General features: G+C 47.9%; 1 protein-coding gene across 6 annotated transcripts in view; it reads right to left on the reverse strand.

Moving 5' to 3' along the window:
* Positions 1-19,965, reverse strand: part of LOC144688352 (DENN domain-containing protein 3-like) — a 145,033-nt gene that overhangs the window by 57,087 nt on the left and 67,981 nt on the right. For all 6 annotated transcript variants that reach the window (XM_078554808.1, XM_078554804.1, XM_078554806.1 and 3 more), the window contains 5 exons: positions 9,159-9,274; positions 8,286-8,428; positions 5,457-5,568; positions 1,913-2,032; positions 1,109-1,327 (listed from right to left, as the gene is read on the reverse strand). In XM_078554808.1, the coding sequence (XP_078410934.1) occupies positions 1,109-1,327; positions 1,913-2,032; positions 5,457-5,568; positions 8,286-8,428; positions 9,159-9,274 (710 nt within the window). The remainder of the gene's footprint in view (positions 1-1,108; positions 1,328-1,912; positions 2,033-5,456; positions 5,569-8,285; positions 8,429-9,158; positions 9,275-19,965) is intronic.

Raw genomic sequence — 19,965 nt, forward strand, 5'->3', positions numbered from 1 at the left:
CTCACAGCTACTCCAGCTCCTGTTCAACAGCTCTGGCATTAATCTCACTGATTTTGGGTGAGAGATGGATGTTAAATATCAAAATTACGCATGGGGGTTAAAATGGCTTCATGCTGATGAGCCCATGGGGATTCTTCCCCCAAAATTTTAAGAATCAAGTAGTAACCGATCACCATGACCAACCACAAGCTATCGCTTCAGGACATGTTGTTAAATGAATAAACAGCACTCCCTGCTGGCAAAGTGACTAAACACACCGCGTGTGGGACTGATTCAACCAACAACAACTTTCACTTATCTCGTGTCTTTAACGTAGTGAAATAACCCGAGGAGCTTCACAGAAATGACTTCAAACAAAATTTGACACAAAGCCACATAAGGAGCTGTAAGGGCAGAAGATCAAAGGTTTGGTCTGGCAAAGAATCGATTTTTTTAAAACACTCACCCCTATTTCCAAATCCTTCCATGGTCTTGTCCCTCCCTATGTCTGCAATCCCCTCCAGCCCCTCAACTCTCTAAGATATCTCCGCCCCTCCTCTCATTCTGACACTTGAGCATCCCCAATTTTAATTGCTCCATCATTGGCAGCCATGTCGGAGGGTCAGTGCTGAGGGAGTGCTGCACTGTCGGAGGGTCAGTGCTGAGGGAGTGCTGCACTGTCGGAGGGTCAGTGCTGAGGGAGTGCTGCACTGTCGGAGGGTCAGTGCTGAGGGAGTGCTGCACTGTCGGAGGGTCAGTGCTGAGGGAGTGCTGCAGTGTTGGAAACATTGCTTTTCAGAGGAGGTATTGAACTGAGATTGGTCTGTTTCGGTGATTTAGATGAAATATACTATGGCATTAATTGAAGTAAAGGAAGGAAGTGGACCCTCCTCTGGTTGACAACTCTTCAATAACTGCTTATTCTTCTGATTGGCTCCAGAATTTACCTGAAAATAATAAAAGGGAGGTCTCCAAGAAGTAATTTGAGTTCCGAGCACCTAGGAACATGTTTCAAATCAGCAAATTACTTTACTGCACTCTGATGTATATCCCCAAACTCCAGGGCTATATAATATTGAGCTTGTTGAGGTTTAGGTTGCTTGAAATGGACAACATTGACAACACTGACCTCATTGATGGTTTCAAAGTGTCTCGAGTGACAGCCCATGAGGAAGACAGTGGGTGCCATCACCAGGTCCAGCATCTGATTGGCCAGCACCGGGATGTAGGGATGTCGCCATTGGAGAGGGTGCAGGTAATGTACAAAGCATTCGGTCACCAGTGTCAGCAGCGGCCAGTTAGTGGAGAAAAAGACCAGTCTTCGCTCTGTCAGGATGTAGGTCAGAATCTGCAGTAGAAGTTATAAAGGTCGTTAACAGGATCGGGGTACTGGTAACTCCAACCCCAACATTCTGTACGCATCATGAAAACCCATTAAAACATCTCACAGCCAATCACAATCTTCGTCTGATAACTCTATAAAGTGCGAAAAAGATTTACCAGGTTGACACCAGAGCTGAGTGGTCAAAATTCTTCGGAAAGACTAAACATCCAGGGAAAACAGAACATGTGGCTGGATAGAGGTCTTTGAATTTATGAAAGGATTTGATAAGGCAGACATAGAGAAGATGTTTCCACTTGTGAGGGTAACTAGAACTAGCTGCTATCAATATAAATCGTCACCAATAAATCCAATTGGGAATTCAGGAGAAACTTCTTGAATGTGGAACTTGCTACTACAGGGAGTCATTGAGGTGAATAGAGTAGATACAGTTAAGGGGGAGATGGATAAACAGGAGGGAGAAAGGGATAGGATGATACACTGATAGGGTGAGATGAAAATGAATGGGAGGAGGCTGATGTGGAGCAGAAACACCAGTGGATCTGTCTGTTTCTGTGCACACGCGCGCACGCATACACATTCTGTAATTACCTGCAGGACGGTTTCTGGTTTGAAGCAAAGGAATGGGACATGTAGGCCAATGTCAATAACTGGACTGTCGATGTCTTCAGGAGGTGAAAGCACAATGCTGAGAGGCCCCAGCTCAAAACACTGATCATCAGTAAGTGGGACAGAACATGAGGAAAGAGTCAGATATCAGTAAGCTACTTCAAAAAGCAATGAAACACAAAGATTAAACATTTTGTTTAATATCCCCGAGTGGCAGGTAGACCAGTAAAATCACAGGGCCTCATGTTGGGATGGTTCTCTGCTGCAGTCCTGCTGTCAGGGCATTCTCCCAGTGGCAAGACCATAGGAGCATAGGAAATAGGAGCAGTAGTAGGCCATTTGGCCCATCGAGCCTGCTCCACCATTCAACTAGGTCATATCTGATCATCTACCTCAACACCACTTGCCTGCACCATCACTAGATGCCTTCATGTCATTAGTCTCCAGGAATCTATCGATTTCTATCTCGAGTATGATCAATTGAGCTTCCACAGCCCTCTGGGGTGGAGAATTCCAAAGATTCACCACCCTCTAAATGAAGAAATTCTTCCTTCTCTCAAGTCTTAAATGGTGTCCCCTGCTTCTAGGCACTTCCAAGCCAGGGCAAACATCCTTCCTGCATCTACCTGTCAAGCTCTATAAGAATTTTGGAGGCTTCAATGACATCACCTCCCATTCTTGTAAGCTCTAGAGAACAAAGGTCCAGTCTCCTCAACCTCTCTCATAGGACAATCCCATCATCGTAGGAATCAGTCTGGTGAATCCCTGTTGCAGCCTGGACATGGACTGATTCAGTACCTGAGGAACTGAAAATAGTGCTGAACATCGTACAATCAGCAGCAAACATCCCCACTTCTGATCTTATGATAGAAAGAAGCAGCTGAGGGTGGTTGGTCCGAGGACACTACCCTGAGGAACTCCTGCAGTGATGTCCTGGAACTGAGATGATTGACCTCCAACAACCACAACCATCTTCCTTTGTGCTAGGTATGTCTCCAACCAGTGGAGAGATTTCCCCCTGATTCCCATTGACTACAGTTTTGCTAGGGCTCCTTGATGCTACACTTGGTCAAATGCTGCCTTGATGTCAAGGGCAGTCACTCTCACCTCACCTTTGAGTTCAGTTCTTTTGTCTATGTTTGAACCAAGGCTGTAAGGAGGTCAGGAGCTGAGTGGCCCTGGGAGAACCCAAACTGGGCGTCAGTGAGCAGGTTATTGCTAAGTGTTGGTTGATAGCACTGTTTATGACCTCTTCCATTACTTTACTGATGATGGAGATTAGGCTGATGGGGCGGCAATTGGCTGGGTTGGATATGTCCTGCTTTTTGTGTACAGGGCATACTTGGGCAATTTTCTACATAGCTGGGTAGATGCCAGTGTTGTAGCTGTACTGGAACAGCTTGGCTAGGGGGAGGCGGCAAGTTCTGGAGCACAAGTTTTCAGTACTATTGCTGGGATATTGTCAGGGCCCATAGCCTTTGCAGTAGCCAGTGCCTTCAGCCATTTCTTGATATCATGTGGAGTGAATCAAATCAGCTGGAGACTGGCATCTGTGATGCTGGGGACCTCCGGAGGATCATCCACTCGGCACTTTTGGCTGTAGATTGTTGCAAAGGCTTCAGCCTTATCTTTTGCACTGATGTGCTGGGCTCCTCCATCATTGAGGATGGGAATATTTGTGGAGCTTCCTCCTCCAGTGAGTTGTTTAATTGTCCAACACCATTCACGGTTGGATGTGGCAGAACTGCAGAGGACTGCAGAGATGGAGTGTATCCGTAATCTGATCCGTTGGTTGTGGTATTGCTTAGCTCTGTCTATCACTTGCTGCTTATGCTGTTTGGCATGCAAGTAGTCCTGTGTTATAGCTTCATCAGGTTGACACCTCATTTTTAGGTGTGCCTGGTGCTGCTCCTGGCATGCCCTCCTGCACTCTTCAATGAACCAGGGTTGATCCCCTGGCTTGATGGTAATGGTAGAGTGGGGGATATGCCAGGCCATGAGGTTACAGATTGTGTTTGAGTACAATTCTGCTGCTGCTGATGGCCCACAGTACCTCATGGATGCCCAGTCTTGAGTTGCTAGATCTGTTCGAAATCTATCCCATTTAGCATGGTGGTAGTGCCACACAACAGGATGGAGGATATCCTCAATGTGAAGGCGGGACTTCGTCTCCACAATGACTGTGTGGTGATCACTCCTACAGATACTCTCATGGACAGATGCATCTGCGACAGGCAAGTTGGTGAGGATGAGGTCAAGTATGTTTTTCCCTCTTGTTGGTTCCCTCACCACCTGCTGCAGACCCAGTCTAGCAGCTATGTCCTTTAGGACTCGGCCAGCTCGGTCAGTAGTGGTGCTACCGAGCCACTCTTGGTGATGGACATTGAAGTCCCCCACCCAGAGTACATTCTGTGCCCTTGCTACTCTCGGTGCTTCCTCTAGGTGGCGTTCAACCTGGAGGAGCACTGATTCATCAGCTGAGGGGGGCAGTACATGATAATCAGCAGGAGGTTTCCTTGCCCATGGCCAGACTTGATGGTGAGGACTCTTAGGGCAACTCCCTCCCGACTGTATACCACTGTGCTGCCACCTCTCCTGGGACTGTCCTGCTGGTGGGACAGGACGTACCCAGGGATGGTGATGGTGGAGTCTGGGACATCAACTGTCAGGTATGATTCTGTAAGAATGACGATGTCAAGCTGTTGCTTGACTAGTCTGTGAGTCAGCTCTCCCAATTTTGGCACAAGCAACCAGATGTTAGTAAGGAGCACTTTGCAGGGTCGACAGGGTTTGTCATTGTTGTTTCCAGTGCCGGGTAGTCCGTTCTGATTCATTTCTTTGTCTTGACCTTTTGGCGGTTTGGTACAACTGAGTGGCTTGCTCGACTATTCCAGTGGGCATGTAGAGTCAACCACATTACTGCGGGTCTGGGGTCACATAGAGGCCAGACCAGGCGAGGACATTGGTGAACCTGATGGATTTTTATGACAATCATTTCATGATCATCTTTAGATTTTTATTGAATTCAAATTCCACCATCAGACTCAGACACACACACACGCGCGCACGCACAGCTATGGAATCACAGTGGTTATATTACTGGACTAATAACCCAGAGACACAGGCTGATGACCTGGGAACATGAGTTGAAATCCCACCATGGTAGCTGGGGAAATTTCAATTCAATTAAATAAATCAGCAATTAAAAATCTCGTCTCAGCAATGGTGACCATGAAGCTGTCACTGATTGTTGTAAAACCTCATCTGGTTCACTAATGTCCTTTCAGGAAGGAAATCTGTCCTTACCTGGTCTGGCCGACATGTGACTCCACACATACTGGTTGACTCTATCTGAAGTAGAGTAGCAAGCCACTCAGTTGTATTCATGAAGGTGGTTCCACACCACCTTCTAAATGGAAAAGGCCTTGCCAGTAACGCCCACACCTCCAGACTGAATAAAACCCATAGCTCCACACAAACACACTCAAACCCTGATGCTGCTGCATTTCTGGAACTGACTTCTTACCAGCTGGAGGGAACCAGGTGGTGGACACGGCACTAGAGCCAACTGGGCAGCAAATTCTTTCACCTTCATCTCAAACTCTCTCTCTCCGCAGGCCTTTAAGTCGAGCAGCAGGCTGAGGGGAAGAAGGTGGAGGGGTTACTGGGAGCCAGGAGCTGCAAAGGCAGTGCAAGCGTCAGGAATGCTAAAGGCCTAGAGCAATTTATGTGACAGATAAACCTACAGCACCTTTACACAGCAAAATATCCCAAAGCATTTTGCAGGTGCGATATTAGACAAAATCGCACATGGAGCAACATAGGGAGATATTATGACAGATGACCAAAAGTTGGGTCAAAGAGATAGGTTTAGGAGTGTCTTAAAAGAGGAGAGAGAGGTAGAGAGGCAGAGAGATTTAGAATGATAGATCATACTCAAGAGACAGAAAGACCTGCTCGCGTTCCGATATTCCATATGAATTGTGCTATGTCTTAAGCTCAAAATAATTTTCTCACATGCACGCACGCAGTGTAAAAACACAGATGCAGAAGATATTTACTGAGCATCTATTGGAAGAGGAAGACATTTTTTTGAAGAAGAACAAGGGAGTTCTCCCTGTTGTCCTGGTCAATGTTTGTCAATGGCTGCAATGTGCCTTGGGATGTCCTCCATTGGTGAATATTTGCCTTCTTTTTCTCTGAGAACTGCCTCAAGTCACATGTCATGAATTATCTCTATTCTCTTAAGATTTGGGCATGGAGGGTTGATCTTATCAAGCTATTTAAAACAATTAAGGGATTTAATAGTGGACAGATAGGGAGAAACTAGCTTCCTTGGTGCAACAAATCTCGAGCAAGGGGACAGGATATTAAAGTTAGAGCTGGAATGTTCAGGAGTGAAATCAGAAAGCATGTCTTCCCACAAAGGATACTGGAATATGAAACTTTCTTTCTGAGATCTTGCTGATTCTGGTTTGAATCCAAAACAGCTGAGTCAAGGTTCCCCTTGGAACATTTTTATACATCTTTGGAGTGTAATTTTGCAGCTTTTTCTCCCATATTGCCCTGCGTTTTTCTGATTTTTCACACTTTTCAGCAGATTTCTGGGCTTGGGGAGTGTGCCTACTCTAATGCATGAGGGGCTGCATTTATGCAGGGCAGCTGGATGAGTCAGTTGGTCTTTTCCTCTCCAACATTTTTCACACGCTCATATAAATAACTCAGGGTTAACATTAGGCATTCTGAAATGAAAGGAGTTTCATTCAGCAAGCTGTTCGTGCTTTTTGAATATGCTGCTGACTTGGCTTGTCACGTGCTTTACAGTTTCCTGTCTGTCCCGGGGGAGAGGATTAACATTCAGAAAGACTTCCAAACAGAGACAATTTAGAAGTTCTCCTGACTTCTGGGGGTTGTGCTGTGAGCCCCTGGCTATCAATGTGATATTGCAATCTATCATGACATTTCCATGTCTTTCTTTATAGCTTTCAATTTGCAACTAATATCTTTGCGATAGTTGTTCATGGGATATCAGGTGAAGTTGTAGTTTGACATACATCTCCAACCTCCCTTTCCTTTCCAAAGTCCTTGACCTTGTGTTCCAGGTTCCTGTCTAACTTTTCTGGAAAAGGTTTCTGCCCCATCGCAGCGCTGTAAAGGCCTTTATCAAATATAAATGATGTCTTCTGTCATAGTAAATCTTCCCTCCTCATCCTTCTCAACCTGTCTCCAGCCTTTGACATTGTTGACCACACCATCCTCCTCCAAAGCCTTTCCACTGTTGTCCATTTGGGTGGGACTGCACTCTGCTGGGTCATCCTTATCTATCCAGTCATAGCCAGAGACCCACCTATAATACCTCCCTTCCCACCTCCACACCATTCTCTCTGGAGGCCCCAACAATCTGTCCTTGACCCCCCTTCCTCTCCACTTGGTGACATCATCAGAAACATGGGGTCAGCTTCCATGTGCACACTGACAACACTCAGCTCTGCCTCGCCACTATTTCTCCCGACCCCTCCACTGCTAATTAGATCCCAAGCCAATGGTGGAGTATGAAACTAGACACTAATACTTCTCTTGATAATACGTTTATTTAAAGCATTACGTATATCTGCCTCTTACCTATTACCCCAGTATCCCAGCAGTCTCTCTTCATTAGTGCTCTAGGTACTTCATTAAATAACACCCTTCAGCTGTGCATCTTAACAATATAACTAACATACCATTAGCATCCACTGCCTTTGCGTTGCCACACTGCATATCCAATATCCAGTCCTGGGTGAGCCACAATTTCCTCCAGTTAAGCATTGGGAAGACCTCCAAAGCTATTTCCTTTAGCCCCAATTCCACTTTTGGATTTTAGTCCAAAGGGAGGACTTACTGATCTACCCCCTGTGCCCCCTGCAGCCTCGTGTTCCTGAAACTCAACAGCAGCTTGAGGGACAGTGCCATCTTTCAATGGGGCACTTTACAGCCTTCCAGACTCAACACTGATTCAACAATTTCGGACCATAACCTCTGCCCCCATTCGTTCTGATGGCAGGTGCTGGTAATGTTTCTGCTGTTGTCATTTACACCTCCAACAAACCCAGCTTTTGTTTTTTTGTCCCATTACCATCTCCTTTTGCCTTGTACCATCAACTCTTCTGCCATTTAACCACCCCTGCCTTCCATCCTATCACAGACCTTCTCTTTTGTTCCTTCCTCCGCTCCCCACTTTCCCTGCCTCTGTTCCATCTCTAACTTTTCCCAGTTCTGATGAAGGGCCATCGACCTGAAACGTTAACTCTGTTTTTCTCTCTCCACATATGCTATGGGCCCTGTTGACAGGGGAATCACACTGTGAGGCTCTTACCAGGAAAGGCAATCTTTCAACACAGTGTAATACGGAAATTTGGTGATGACACAGATTCCATAGGGGACAAAGACCCGGAGAGATTCTACAGGGTGTTTCGCCATCTCCGAGCCTTCTGGAGGAGCCTGATAGAGATCGCTCTCCTGTAAAGGCAAAACCATTACGTCAGGCAGTTGAAGCTAAGCGATGATTTCAGTTCCCCAAAACACTTCCCTCCCCTCCCCACCCCCCCAAACACCGCCACTTTCTGTCTCCTGCTGCTTTACCATGCGACAGAATCCAGTTCACCTCACCCCTTGCACACAGTCTTCATGCACAGTCCTAAACACTGATAATAGGCAATTGCCCCATGGACAGGGGGGAAATTGTCTGTCAAACCCAATCCTGCCCTTAGTGCATCTTAGAAGCAGGGACCACTTCTAGTAGTCTGGAGCAGGAAGCCTGGTTCCTTTCCTCTACCCTAAACCAGGGAAGATAACATCAGCTCCAGGCCGGTTACTAATTTAGAAACACTGGAACGGGGTGGGGGCATTCAGCCCATGAGCATGTTCCACCATTCTATTAGCTTACGGTGGGTCTGGATCTTAACTCCACCCACCCACATTGGATACATATTCCTTAATAGCAGGAAGTGCTATTGAGTTACTTTCTCATAGTTTAAAATACAAATTGAATTGAATAGTGGAACCTGTGACTGGATGACTAACATGGATTTTTTCTGACCATTTTCCAGCATTTGAACTTGTTCCAGAAACTTGCTTTTTGGAACCCCTGCCCCTAATCCCACAGGATAAAACTCAGCTCCAACTCCAGCTCGGCACAGGAAGCATATTGCACAATCAGGAGCAGAGGCCTGTCTTTTAAAATTCTCACCTTTATCTCTCTGTGAATGTGAAGCACCACGCCCTGCTGTCTGTTCCCCAGGAGATCTGTCAGAACCAGGAAATGGAAAGACTCGTCCTGCTCTTCCATTTGAATTTTAAATCCATCTGAGAAGATGCGATGCAAAGAAAGAGAGAGGCAGAGGCACACACACACAGGCAAAGAGATAAAGTGGAGGAGGGCCAGGGGAGGGTGAGACACAGGCAGGGAAAGGGAGGGAGGGGATGAGAAACATATTGACAAGGGAGTGAGGCATAAAGGGAGAGAAATACAGAGATAGAGGGACAGACACATTGATGGTGCGAAAGGGCATCAAGAGAGACAAATGGATACAGAGAGAGAGAGAGAAAGAGACAGAGAGATAGAAAAGGAGATGGAAAGAGAAAGGGCAAGAGGCAGATTGGAAGAAGAGATAGTGAGAATGATAACATAAATATACAAACAGAAGCATAGGGAGTGAGGGAGAGAGAGAGACAGAGAGAGAGAGAGAGATCAAAAGACATTTAGACCAGGGAGTAAAAACAAAAAAAAACAGAAATAGAAAGATCAGGATGGAGAGAGGGACAAAGAGACAGAGAGAGGGAGAGAGAGACACACACACCAAGAGTGACAGATACAGAGAGAAATAGAGATAGAGAGAGAATAAGAGCCAGGTGGGGAGAGAGAGTGAGAGAGAGAGTGAGAGTGAGCGAAAGCGAGAGTGAGCGAGAGAGAGACAGAGAGTGAGAGAGAGAGAGTGAGGAACATCAGGACAGACAGAGAGAGAAACAACAAAAATAAGTCAAAAAATTAAAATCAAATTATGCTGGATCTGATTCTTTGAGAATTTAATCAAAAGAAATGAACAGGCAGCAATAAACACCCAGAACAAAACTGAAAGTCTTGGGAGTAGAAAGGCTGTTAACAACATGTAAAATTCGATGATTGGTCAAAATATCATTAGACAAAGACTCCCTCCCCTGGGGGGAGGTTTGCAGGATGGAGTTGGTGGGGGTGGGGGTGGGGTGGGGGTGGGGTGGGAATGGGGGTGGTGTTGGGTGGGGGGGATGTGGGTGAGGCATGGGGGATCTTTTTCTGTTCTTGTTATTCATGAAATCTATGGGTAATGCCTGTATCTACATTGTTAATTGCACAAGCAATATTGTTTGTATTGAACTCTATTATACAGAAAGGGAATGGTCAACTGCTTAGTGTCTGCATGAAAGATGGAACAAGGGAAACAGTGTCTAAAGGAATAGTAACAGGAGGAGGCCAACCACCCCTTCAAACCTGTCCTTTCATTCTATTAGAACATGACTAATCTGTATCTTAACTCTGTTTACCTGCCTTGGGTTGCATCTCCCCTGATACACTTACCTAACAAATGTCCATTAATCCCAATCTTGAAATTATAAATTGATCCCCCAGTCTCAACCGCTTTGCGGGGAAAAGGGTTTTAGGTTTTCATTTTTAAAGGGCTCCCGAGTCAATTCGACTCAGTGGAAATCCAGGCCCTTTGCTTGAATTTTAAGGTTCTGGCTCTTGTTCTGGGGTCTCCCACCTGAGGAAATTGTTTCTCTCTATCTACCCTGTCGAATGCTTTCACCCAGGAGGTGCTGACATAGTGCTAATGTCACTGGACTAGTAATGCAGAGGGCCAGGCTAGTGGTCTGGGGGACACGGTAATTTCAAATAATAAAATTTAGAATTGAAAGCTAGTCTCAGTAATGATGACCATGAAACTACCAGATTGTCATAAAAACCCATCTGGTTCACTAATGCCTCTTTAGGGGAGGAAATCTGCTGTCCTTAATGGTCTGGCCTACATGTGACTCCAGACCCACAGCAATGTGATTGACTCTTAACTGCCCTCTGACATGGTCTCGCAAGCCACTCAGTTGTACCAAATCTAATAAAAGGAACGACACCGCAAAGACCACTCGGCATTGACCTAGGCACCAGAAACGATAATAGCATGCTCAGCCCTGGGGATCCTGAAAGTCCCCCTTGCTAACATCTGGGGGCTTGTGTCAAAATTGGGAGAGTTATCTCACAGACTCACAGAATCACAGAATCATACATTACAGATCAAGTCCCAGGCACGAACATCACCATCCCTTGATATGTGCTGTCCCACTTACAGGACAGACCCAGCAGAGGTGGTGGCACAGTAATAGTCAGGGATTTTAACCACCCAAATATTAACTGGGATAGTTTAAGTGTGCAAGGTAGGGAGGGAGCAAAATTCTTAAGTTGCATCCAGGAGATCTTTTTCAGCCAGTATGTAGAAAGTCCAACAAGGGAGGGGGCAGTGCTGGACCTAATATTCGGAAATAAGCCTGGGCAGGTGGAAGGCATATCAGTAGGGGAGCATTTTGGAGATAGCGACCATAACTCGGTTAGATTTAGGATAGTTATGGAAAAGGATAAGGTTGGGCTGGGAATAAAAGTTCTAAACTAGGGAAAGGCTAATTTTACCAAGATGAGATACGATTTGGCCCAAGTGGACTGGGAGCAGTTACTTGCAGATAAAACTGTGTCAGAGCAGTGGGAGGCATTCAAGGAGGAAATAGTGAGAGTACAGGGCAAATATGTTCCTGTAAAGACAAAAGGTGGGACCAAGTCTGGAGAATCCTAGATGTCAAGGGACATAAAGGTTAGGATTAAGAAAAAAGAGAAGCTTATGGCAGATACCGAGGGCTCAATACAGCAGAGTCCCTAGAGGAGTATAAAAAGTGCAGGGGGGATTTTTAAAATGAAATTAGGAAAGCTAAGAGAGAATAAAAGAAAACCCAAAGGAGTTTTTTAAACATACAAAGACCAAGAGAATAACTAGGGAAAGAGTAGGGCCAATTAGGGACAATAGAGGTAATGTGCGTGTGGACCCGAAAGACGGGGTTACAGTCCTCAATGAATACTTTGCGTCGGTCTCCACAATGGAAAAGGATGACACAGGTATAGACATCAGGATGGAGGACTGTGAAATATCAGAGGAAATTAACATAGAGAGAGGGGAGGTACTAGCGGGTTTAGCTGCCTTAAAAGTGGATAAATCTCCAGGCCCGGATGAGATGTATCCCGGGCTGTTGAGGGAGGCAAGGGAAGAGATATCAGGGGCCCTGGCAGTAATTTTCAAATCCTCCCTGGCCACAGGTGAGGTGCTGGAGGACTGCTAACATTGTCCCATTATTATAAAAGGGAGGAAGAGATAGACCAGGAAGCTACAGGCCAGTCAGTCTAACCTTGATAGTGGGGAAGTTACTAGAAAGAATTCTGAGGGACAGAACATACCTGCACATGGAGAGACACAGATTAATCAGGAATAGTCAGCATGGATTTGTTAAGGGAAGGTGATGTTTGACAAATTTGATTGAATTTTTTGAGGAGGTAACCAGGAATGTTGATAAGGGTAATGGTCTACATGGACTTTAGCAAGGTCTTTGTTAAGGTCCCTCATTGCAGACTGGTCAAGAAAGTAAGAGCCCATGTGGTCCAAGGCAAAGTGGCACATTGGATCCAAAATTGGCTGAGAGCAGGAAGCAGAGGGTGATGGTAGAGGGATGTTTCTGTGACTGGAAGTCTGTTTCCAGTGGGGTTCCACAGGGCTCGGTGCTGGGGCCCTTGCTGTTTGTGGTGTACATAAGTGATTTGGACTTAAATGTAGGGGGTATGATCAAAATGTTCGTGGATGACACGAAAATTGCTAGGATGGTAAACAGTGAGGGGGATAGATGTAAACTGCAGGAGGATATCAATGGACTGGTCAGGTGGGCAGAACAGTGGCAAATGGAATTCAGCCCGGAAAAGTGTGAGGTAATGCACTTGGGGAGGGCTAACAAGGCAAGGGATTAGACTATGAATGGTAGGACCCTGGAAAGTACTGAAGATCAGACCTTGGTGTGCATATCCACAGATCCCTGAAGATAGCAGGGCAGGTAGATAAGGTGGTTAAGAAGCATATGGGATACTTGTATTCTTTGCCTCGGCTAATTGAGGCATAGAATACAATAGCAGGGAGGTTATGCTGGTACTGTATAAAACCTTGGTGAGGCCACAACTGGAGTACTGCGTGCAGCTCTGGGCACCACATTATAGGAAGGATGTGACTGCACTAGAGAGGGTGCAGGGGCGATTTACCAGGATGCTGCCTGGGCTGGAGGGTCTGAGCTATGAGGAAAGATTGGATAGGCTGGGGTTGTTTTCCTTGGAGCAACAAAGGTTCAGAGGGGATCTGATAGAGGTGTATAAGATTATGAGGGACATAGATAGGGTGGGTAGGAAGACAATTTTTCCATTAGTAGAGGGTTCAATAACCAGGGGCATAGATTTAAGGTAAGAGGTAGAAGACTAAGACGGGAGTTGAGGAGAAAGTTTTTCACCCAGAGGGTGGTAGAGTCTGGACCCCACTGCCTGAAAGGGTGGTTGAGTCAGAAACTCTCGTAACATTTAAGAAGTATTTAGATATTCTCTTGCGTTGCCATAGCCTCCAGGGCTATGGGCCAAGTGCTGGAAAATGGGATTAGTGTCGTCAGATCTTTGTTGACTGGTGTGGATACGATGGACCGAATGGCCTCCTTTGTGCTGCAAACATCTATGAGTCTACAATGGTATACAGTTGGGGGGCAATTGCCCTAGGAATCCTCAACATTAACTCTGGACTCCATGAAGTCTCATGGGATCAGGTCAAACATGGGCAAGGAAACCTACTGCTGATTACCACCTAGTGTCCCCCGCCCGCACCCCTACTCCCCATCCCCCTCAGCTGATGACTCAGTGCTCCTCCATGTTGAACACCACTTGGAAGAAGCACTGAGGGTAGCAAGGGCACAGAATGTGCTCTGGGTGGAGGACTTTAATGTCTATCACCTAGTGTCTCGGTAGCACCACTACAGACCGAGCTGGCCGAGTCCTAAAGGACATAACTGCTAGGCTGAGACTATGGCAGGTGGTGAGGGAACCAACAAGAGGAAAAACATACTGGACCACATCCTCACCAATCTATCTGTTGCAGATGCACCTGTCCATGACAGCATTGGTAAGAGTGACCACCGCACAGTCCTTATGGAGACGAAATCCCATCTTCACATTGTGTTGTGCGGCATGACTATTGTGCTAAAAGGAATAGATTTGAAACAGATCTAGAAACTCAAGACTGGGCATCCACGAGGCACTTTGGGCCATCAGCAGCAGCAGAACACAATTTGTAACCTCATGGCCCGGCATATCCCTCACTCTGCCATACCATCAAGCCATGGATCAACACTGGTTCAATGAAGACTGCAGGAGAGTATGCCAGGAGCAGCACCAGGCAACCTAAAAATGAGGTGTCAACCTGGTGAAGCTACAGTACAGGATTACTTGCGTGCCAAACAATAGAAATAGCATGCGATGGATAGAGCTAAGTGATCCCACAAACAATGGATCAGATCTAAACTCTGCGTCTGGCCACATCCAGATTGAAAGTAGACTGATGAGGCGGTGATTAGCTGGGTTAAATTTGTCCTGCTTTTTGTGTATAGGACATACCCGGGCAATTTCCCATAGCTGGGTAGATGCCAGTGTTGTAGCTGTACTGCAACAGCTTGGCTAGGGGTGCGGCAAGTTCTGAAATGGTGGCAGACAATTAAACAACTCACTGGGAAGAGGAACCTCCACAAATATCCCAATCCTCAATGATGGAGGAGTCCAGCACATCAGTGCAAAAGATAAGGCTAAAGCATTTGCAACAATCTACAGCCAGATGTGCCGAGTGGATGATCCAGCTCGGACTCCTCCGGAGGTCCCCAGCATCACAGATGCTAGTCTTCAGCCAATTCAATTCTCTCCACGTGATATCAAGAAACGGCTGAAGGCACTGGATACTGCAAAGGATATGGGCCCTGACAATATTCCAGCAATAGTACTGAAGAGTTGTGCTCCAAAACTTGCCGTGCCTCTAGCCAAGCTGCTCCAGTACAGCTACAACACTGGCATCTACCAGGCAATGGGGAAAATTGCCCAGGTATGTCCTGTCCACAAAAAGCAGGACAAATCCAACCCGGCCAATTACCGCCCCATCAGTCTACTCTCGGTCATCAGTAAATTGATGGAAGGGGTCATCAACAGTGCAATCAAGCAGCACTTACTCAGCAATAACCTACTCACTGACACCCAGTTTGGGTTCTGCCAGGGCCACTCAGCTCCTGACCTCATTACAGCCTTGGTCCAAACATCCACAAAAGAGCTAAACTCAAGGGTTGAGGTGGGAATGACTGCCCAAGGCACCATTTGACTAAGTGTGACATCAAGAAGCCTTAGCAAAACTGGAGTCAATGGGAATCAGGAGGAAAACTCTGTACTGGTTGGAGTCATACCTAGCACAAGGAAGATGGGTGTTGGAGGTCAATCATCTCAGTCCCAGGACATCACTACTACAGGAGTTCCTCAGGGTAGTGTCCTAGGCCCAAACATCTTCAGCTGCTTCATCAATGACCTTCCTTCCATTATAAGGTCAGAAAAGGGGGTGTTCACTGATGATTGCACAATGTTCAGCACCATTCACGACTCCTCAGATACTGAAGCAGTCCATGTCCAAATGCAGCAAAACCTGGACAATATCCAGGCTTGGGCTAACAAGTGGCAAGTAACATTCGTGCCACACAAATACCAGGCAATGACCATCTCCAACAAGAGAGAATCTAACTATCTCGCCTGGACATTCAATGGCATTACCATCGCCGAATCCCCCACCATCAGTTACCTGGGGGTTACCATTAACCAGAAACTGAACTGGACTAACCATATAAATACTGTGGCTACAAGAGCAAGTCAGAGGCTATGAATCCTGTGACGGGTAACTCACCTCCTGACTCCCCAAAACCTGTCCACCATCTACAAGGCACAAGTCAGGAGTGTGATGGAATACTCTCCACTTGCCTGGATGAGTGCAGCTCCCACAACACTCAAGAAGATGGACACCATCCAGGACAAAGCAGCCGCTTGATTGGCACCCCATCCACAAACATTCACTCCCTCACCACCCACGCACGGTAGCAGCAGTGTGTACCATCTACAAGATGCACTGCAGGAACTCATCAAAGCTCCTTAGACAGCACCTTCCAAACCCACGACCACTACCATCTAGAAGGACAAGGGCAGCAGATAGATGGGAACACCACCACCTGAATGTTCCCCTCCAAGCCACACAGCATCATGACTTGGAAATATATTGCTGCTGCTTCACTGTCACTGGGTGAGCCAAAATCCTGGAACTCCCTCCCTAACGTCTCTGTGAGTGTAACTAAACCACATGGAATGCAGCGGTTCAAGAAGGCAGCTCACCACCACCTCCTCAAGAGCAATTAGGGAAGGGCAATAAATGAGAAGAAAAGAGTTGACGTTTCGAGTCCTCATGACTCATGAGGACTCGAAATGTCAACTCTTTTCTTCTCCGCCGATGCTGCCAGACCTGCTGAGTTTTTCCAGGTAATTCTGTTTTTGTTTTGGATTTCCAGCATCCGCAGTAGTTTTTTGTTTTTAAGCGCAATAAATGCTGGCCCAGTCATCCCATGACCAAATTTTAAAAAAATCATTTTAATCCCCTCGATTAGAGAACCCAGTATTCTCCCATACGCAAGGGAATACTAGCCTAATCTCTCTCTTATTAATTTACTCCTTTAACTCCTGTACCAGTCTGGTGAATCAGTGTTCCTCCCTTTCCAAGGTCAATACATCCCTCCTGAGGTGTGGGGCCCAGAATTGATCAGTTACTCCAGATGGAATTCTGTGAGTATTAAGATCAAAAATTGTCTCGACAGTGGGAGGGAGGGAGGCAGACGGAGAGGGAGGCAGACAGACAGACAGAGAGGGAGGCAGGCAGACGGAGAGGGAGGCAGGCAGACAGAGAGGGAGGCAGGCAGACAGAGAGGGAGGCAGGCAGACAGAGAGGGAGGGAGGCAGGCAGACGGCGAGGGAGGCCGGCAGACGGTGAGGGAGGCAGGCAGACGGTGAGGGAGGCAGGCAGACGGAGAGGGGGGCAGGCAGACAGAGAGGGAGGCAGGCAGACAGAGAGGGAGGGAGGCAGACAGAGAGGGAGGCAGGCAGACAGAGAGGGAGGCAGGCAGACAGAGAGGGAGGCAGGCAGACAGAGAGGGAGGCAGGCAGACAGAGAGGGAGGGAGGCAGACAGAGGGGGGCAGGCAGACAGAGAGGGAGGGAGGCAGACAGAGAGGGAGGCAGGCAGACAGAGAGGGAGGCAGGCAGACAGAGAGAGAGGGAGGCAGACAGAGAGGGAGGCAGGCAGACAGACAGAGGGAGGCAGGCAGACAGAGAGGGAGGCAGGCAGACGGAGAGGGGGCAGGCAGACAGAGAGGGAGGCAGGCAGACAGAGAGGGAGGCAGGCAGACGGCGAGGGAGGCCGGCAGACGGTGAGGGAGGCAGGCAGACGGAGAGGGGGGCAGGCAGACAGAGAGGGAGGCAGGCAGACAGAGAGGGAGGGAGGCAGACAGAGAGGGAGGCAGGCAGACAGAGAGGGAGGCAGGCAGACAGAGAGGGAGGGAGGCAGACAGAGAGGGAGGCAGGCAGACAGACAGAGAGGGAGGCAGGCAGACAGACAGAGAGGGGGCAGGCAGACGGAGAGGGAGGCAGGCAGACAGAGAGGGAGGCAGGCAGACGGAGAGGGAGGGAGGCAGACGGAGAGGGAGGCAGGCAGACGGAGAGGGGGGCAGGCAGACGGAGAGGGAGGCAGGCAGACGGAGAGGGGGGCAGGCAGACAGAGAGGGAGGGAGGCAGACAGAGAGGGAGGCAGGCAGACAGAGAGGGAGGCAGGCAGACAGAGAGAGAGGGAGGCAGACAGAGAGGGAGGCAGGCAGACAGACAGAGGGAGGCAGGCAGACAGAGAGGGAGGCAGGCAGACGGAGAGGGGGCAGGCAGACAGAGAGGGAGGCAGGCAGACAGAGAGGGGGCAGGCAGACAGAGAGGGAGGCAGGCAGACAGAGAGGGGGCAGGCAGACAGAGAGGGAGGCAGGCAGACAGAGAGGGGGCAGGCAGACAGAGAGGGGGCAGGCAGACAGAGAGGGAGGCAGGCAGACAGAGAGAGAGGGAGGCAGAGAGGGAGGCAGGCAGACAGAGAGAGAGGGAGGCAGGCAGACAGAGAGGGAGGCAGACAGAGAGGGGGGCAGGCAGACAGAGAGGGGGCAGGCAGACAGAGAGGGAGGCAGGCAGACAGAGAGGGAGGCAGACAGAGAGGGAGGCAGGCAGACAGAGAGGGAGGCAGACAGAGAGGGAGGCAGACAGAGAGGGAGGCAGACAGAGAGGGAGGCAGGCAGACAGAGAGAGAGGGAGGCAGGCAGACAGAGAGAGAGGGAGGCAGGCAGACAGAGAGCAGGAAGGGAGATTTGTTGTTGTCACCTTGATTGCTGGGTTTCTGAAGCTGCAGGATGGGCTGCAGGGGAAATTTTAACTCTCCTAGTTCAGTGATAACAAGACAGGTGTACCATGGTCCTGATTGAAACAGATCTGAATAAAATCAGGACACGAAGAGCACCCTGGCCACTAGATCTGGTGGGGGAGTTCATCCATGCCCCACAAAGGAAGGTCTGAGTAGATTCAGGTTAGATTTTTGGGCACTGAGGAAATCTAGGGGTTTAGAGATAGGAGGGAAAAATGGAACGAGATAGAAGGTCAGCCCTGATCTTATTGAATAAAGGGGTGGGCTGGTGAGGCTGCAGAGCTCAGTCATGCTCCTATTTCTCATATGCTTGTCTCTGCAGTAGCGAGTGACACATCTCAGCACTCAACACCTACCTGGAGCTAAAATCAGGGCCATGAATGATGAGGACTCAATCATGAGAATCAACAGCAGCCAGACACAGATACACAAGCACTGGCAGACAGCAGGTGCAACTCATGGGGCAACAATGAAATATGATTGCGATGCTCAGCATCCACTCTAAACCAGTACTGACTGTAAAGAGAGCTCTCACTTGAGGCCTACTCCCCGATGGGAGGAGCTGAGTAGAGGTCAGTTATATCTCTCTCTGTTCACTGGCTTTCCATAGCTCCCACGGCCTATTGTGGCTGCGTTTGTGTAGCTCAAATCACCCTTGGTTTGTGCGTCACTTTGGCCTATTCCAGGTGTGTAATAAATTCCCTAACATTGCCACAGGCCACCAGGCAGGATAATCACTAATATTTCTGATCAGACAATCATATTATTCATTGACAATACTTTTCTGCTGTGACTTGAGATCTTCTGGTGATCTCACCACAGTGTTACCAAGACGCACTGCAACATTTCATCAGGGTGAACTTTACTGACACAATAGAAGCCAAAGTGAAGCCAAGGGCTTTGAATATTATTCAGTAGAATCATGGAATGGTACAGCACCCTTCAGCCCATCATGTCCCATCCTGAGTTATCCAATTAGTCCCACTCTTGCTGCTCTTTCCCCATAGCCCTGAAAATTTTTCTGCTTCAACTATTCATTCAATTCCCTTTCGAAAGTTACTGCTGAATGTGATGGGTGCCTTTCCCCTGCTGTGCGGGTCCATTCAAGGCTTCATCCAGGCCTCATAGCAGGGATTGGGATTCCAGTGGTGAGATGTCCACCTCTGTCCTTCCCCACTGCCAGTGGGAAAACTTCCGGCACTGAACAGGATTTCCCAATTGTTCATCAGTCCTGTGAACTGGGGCATGGTTTAATGGTCAAACCTTTCACCCTACCCGCCAACTGGAAACAACGTTAACCCTGAGAAACTGCAGCAACATTCACTGGTCAACAGATGGGCTGACGGTTAAGCCATATCACTTTCATTCAGAGTGGAGATCTCAAAATTATCTC

Source organism: Cetorhinus maximus, chromosome 13 (assembly GCF_964194155.1).
Source record: "Cetorhinus maximus chromosome 13, sCetMax3.hap1.1, whole genome shotgun sequence".
NCBI classification, from domain to species: Eukaryota; Metazoa; Chordata; class Chondrichthyes; order Lamniformes; family Cetorhinidae; genus Cetorhinus; species Cetorhinus maximus.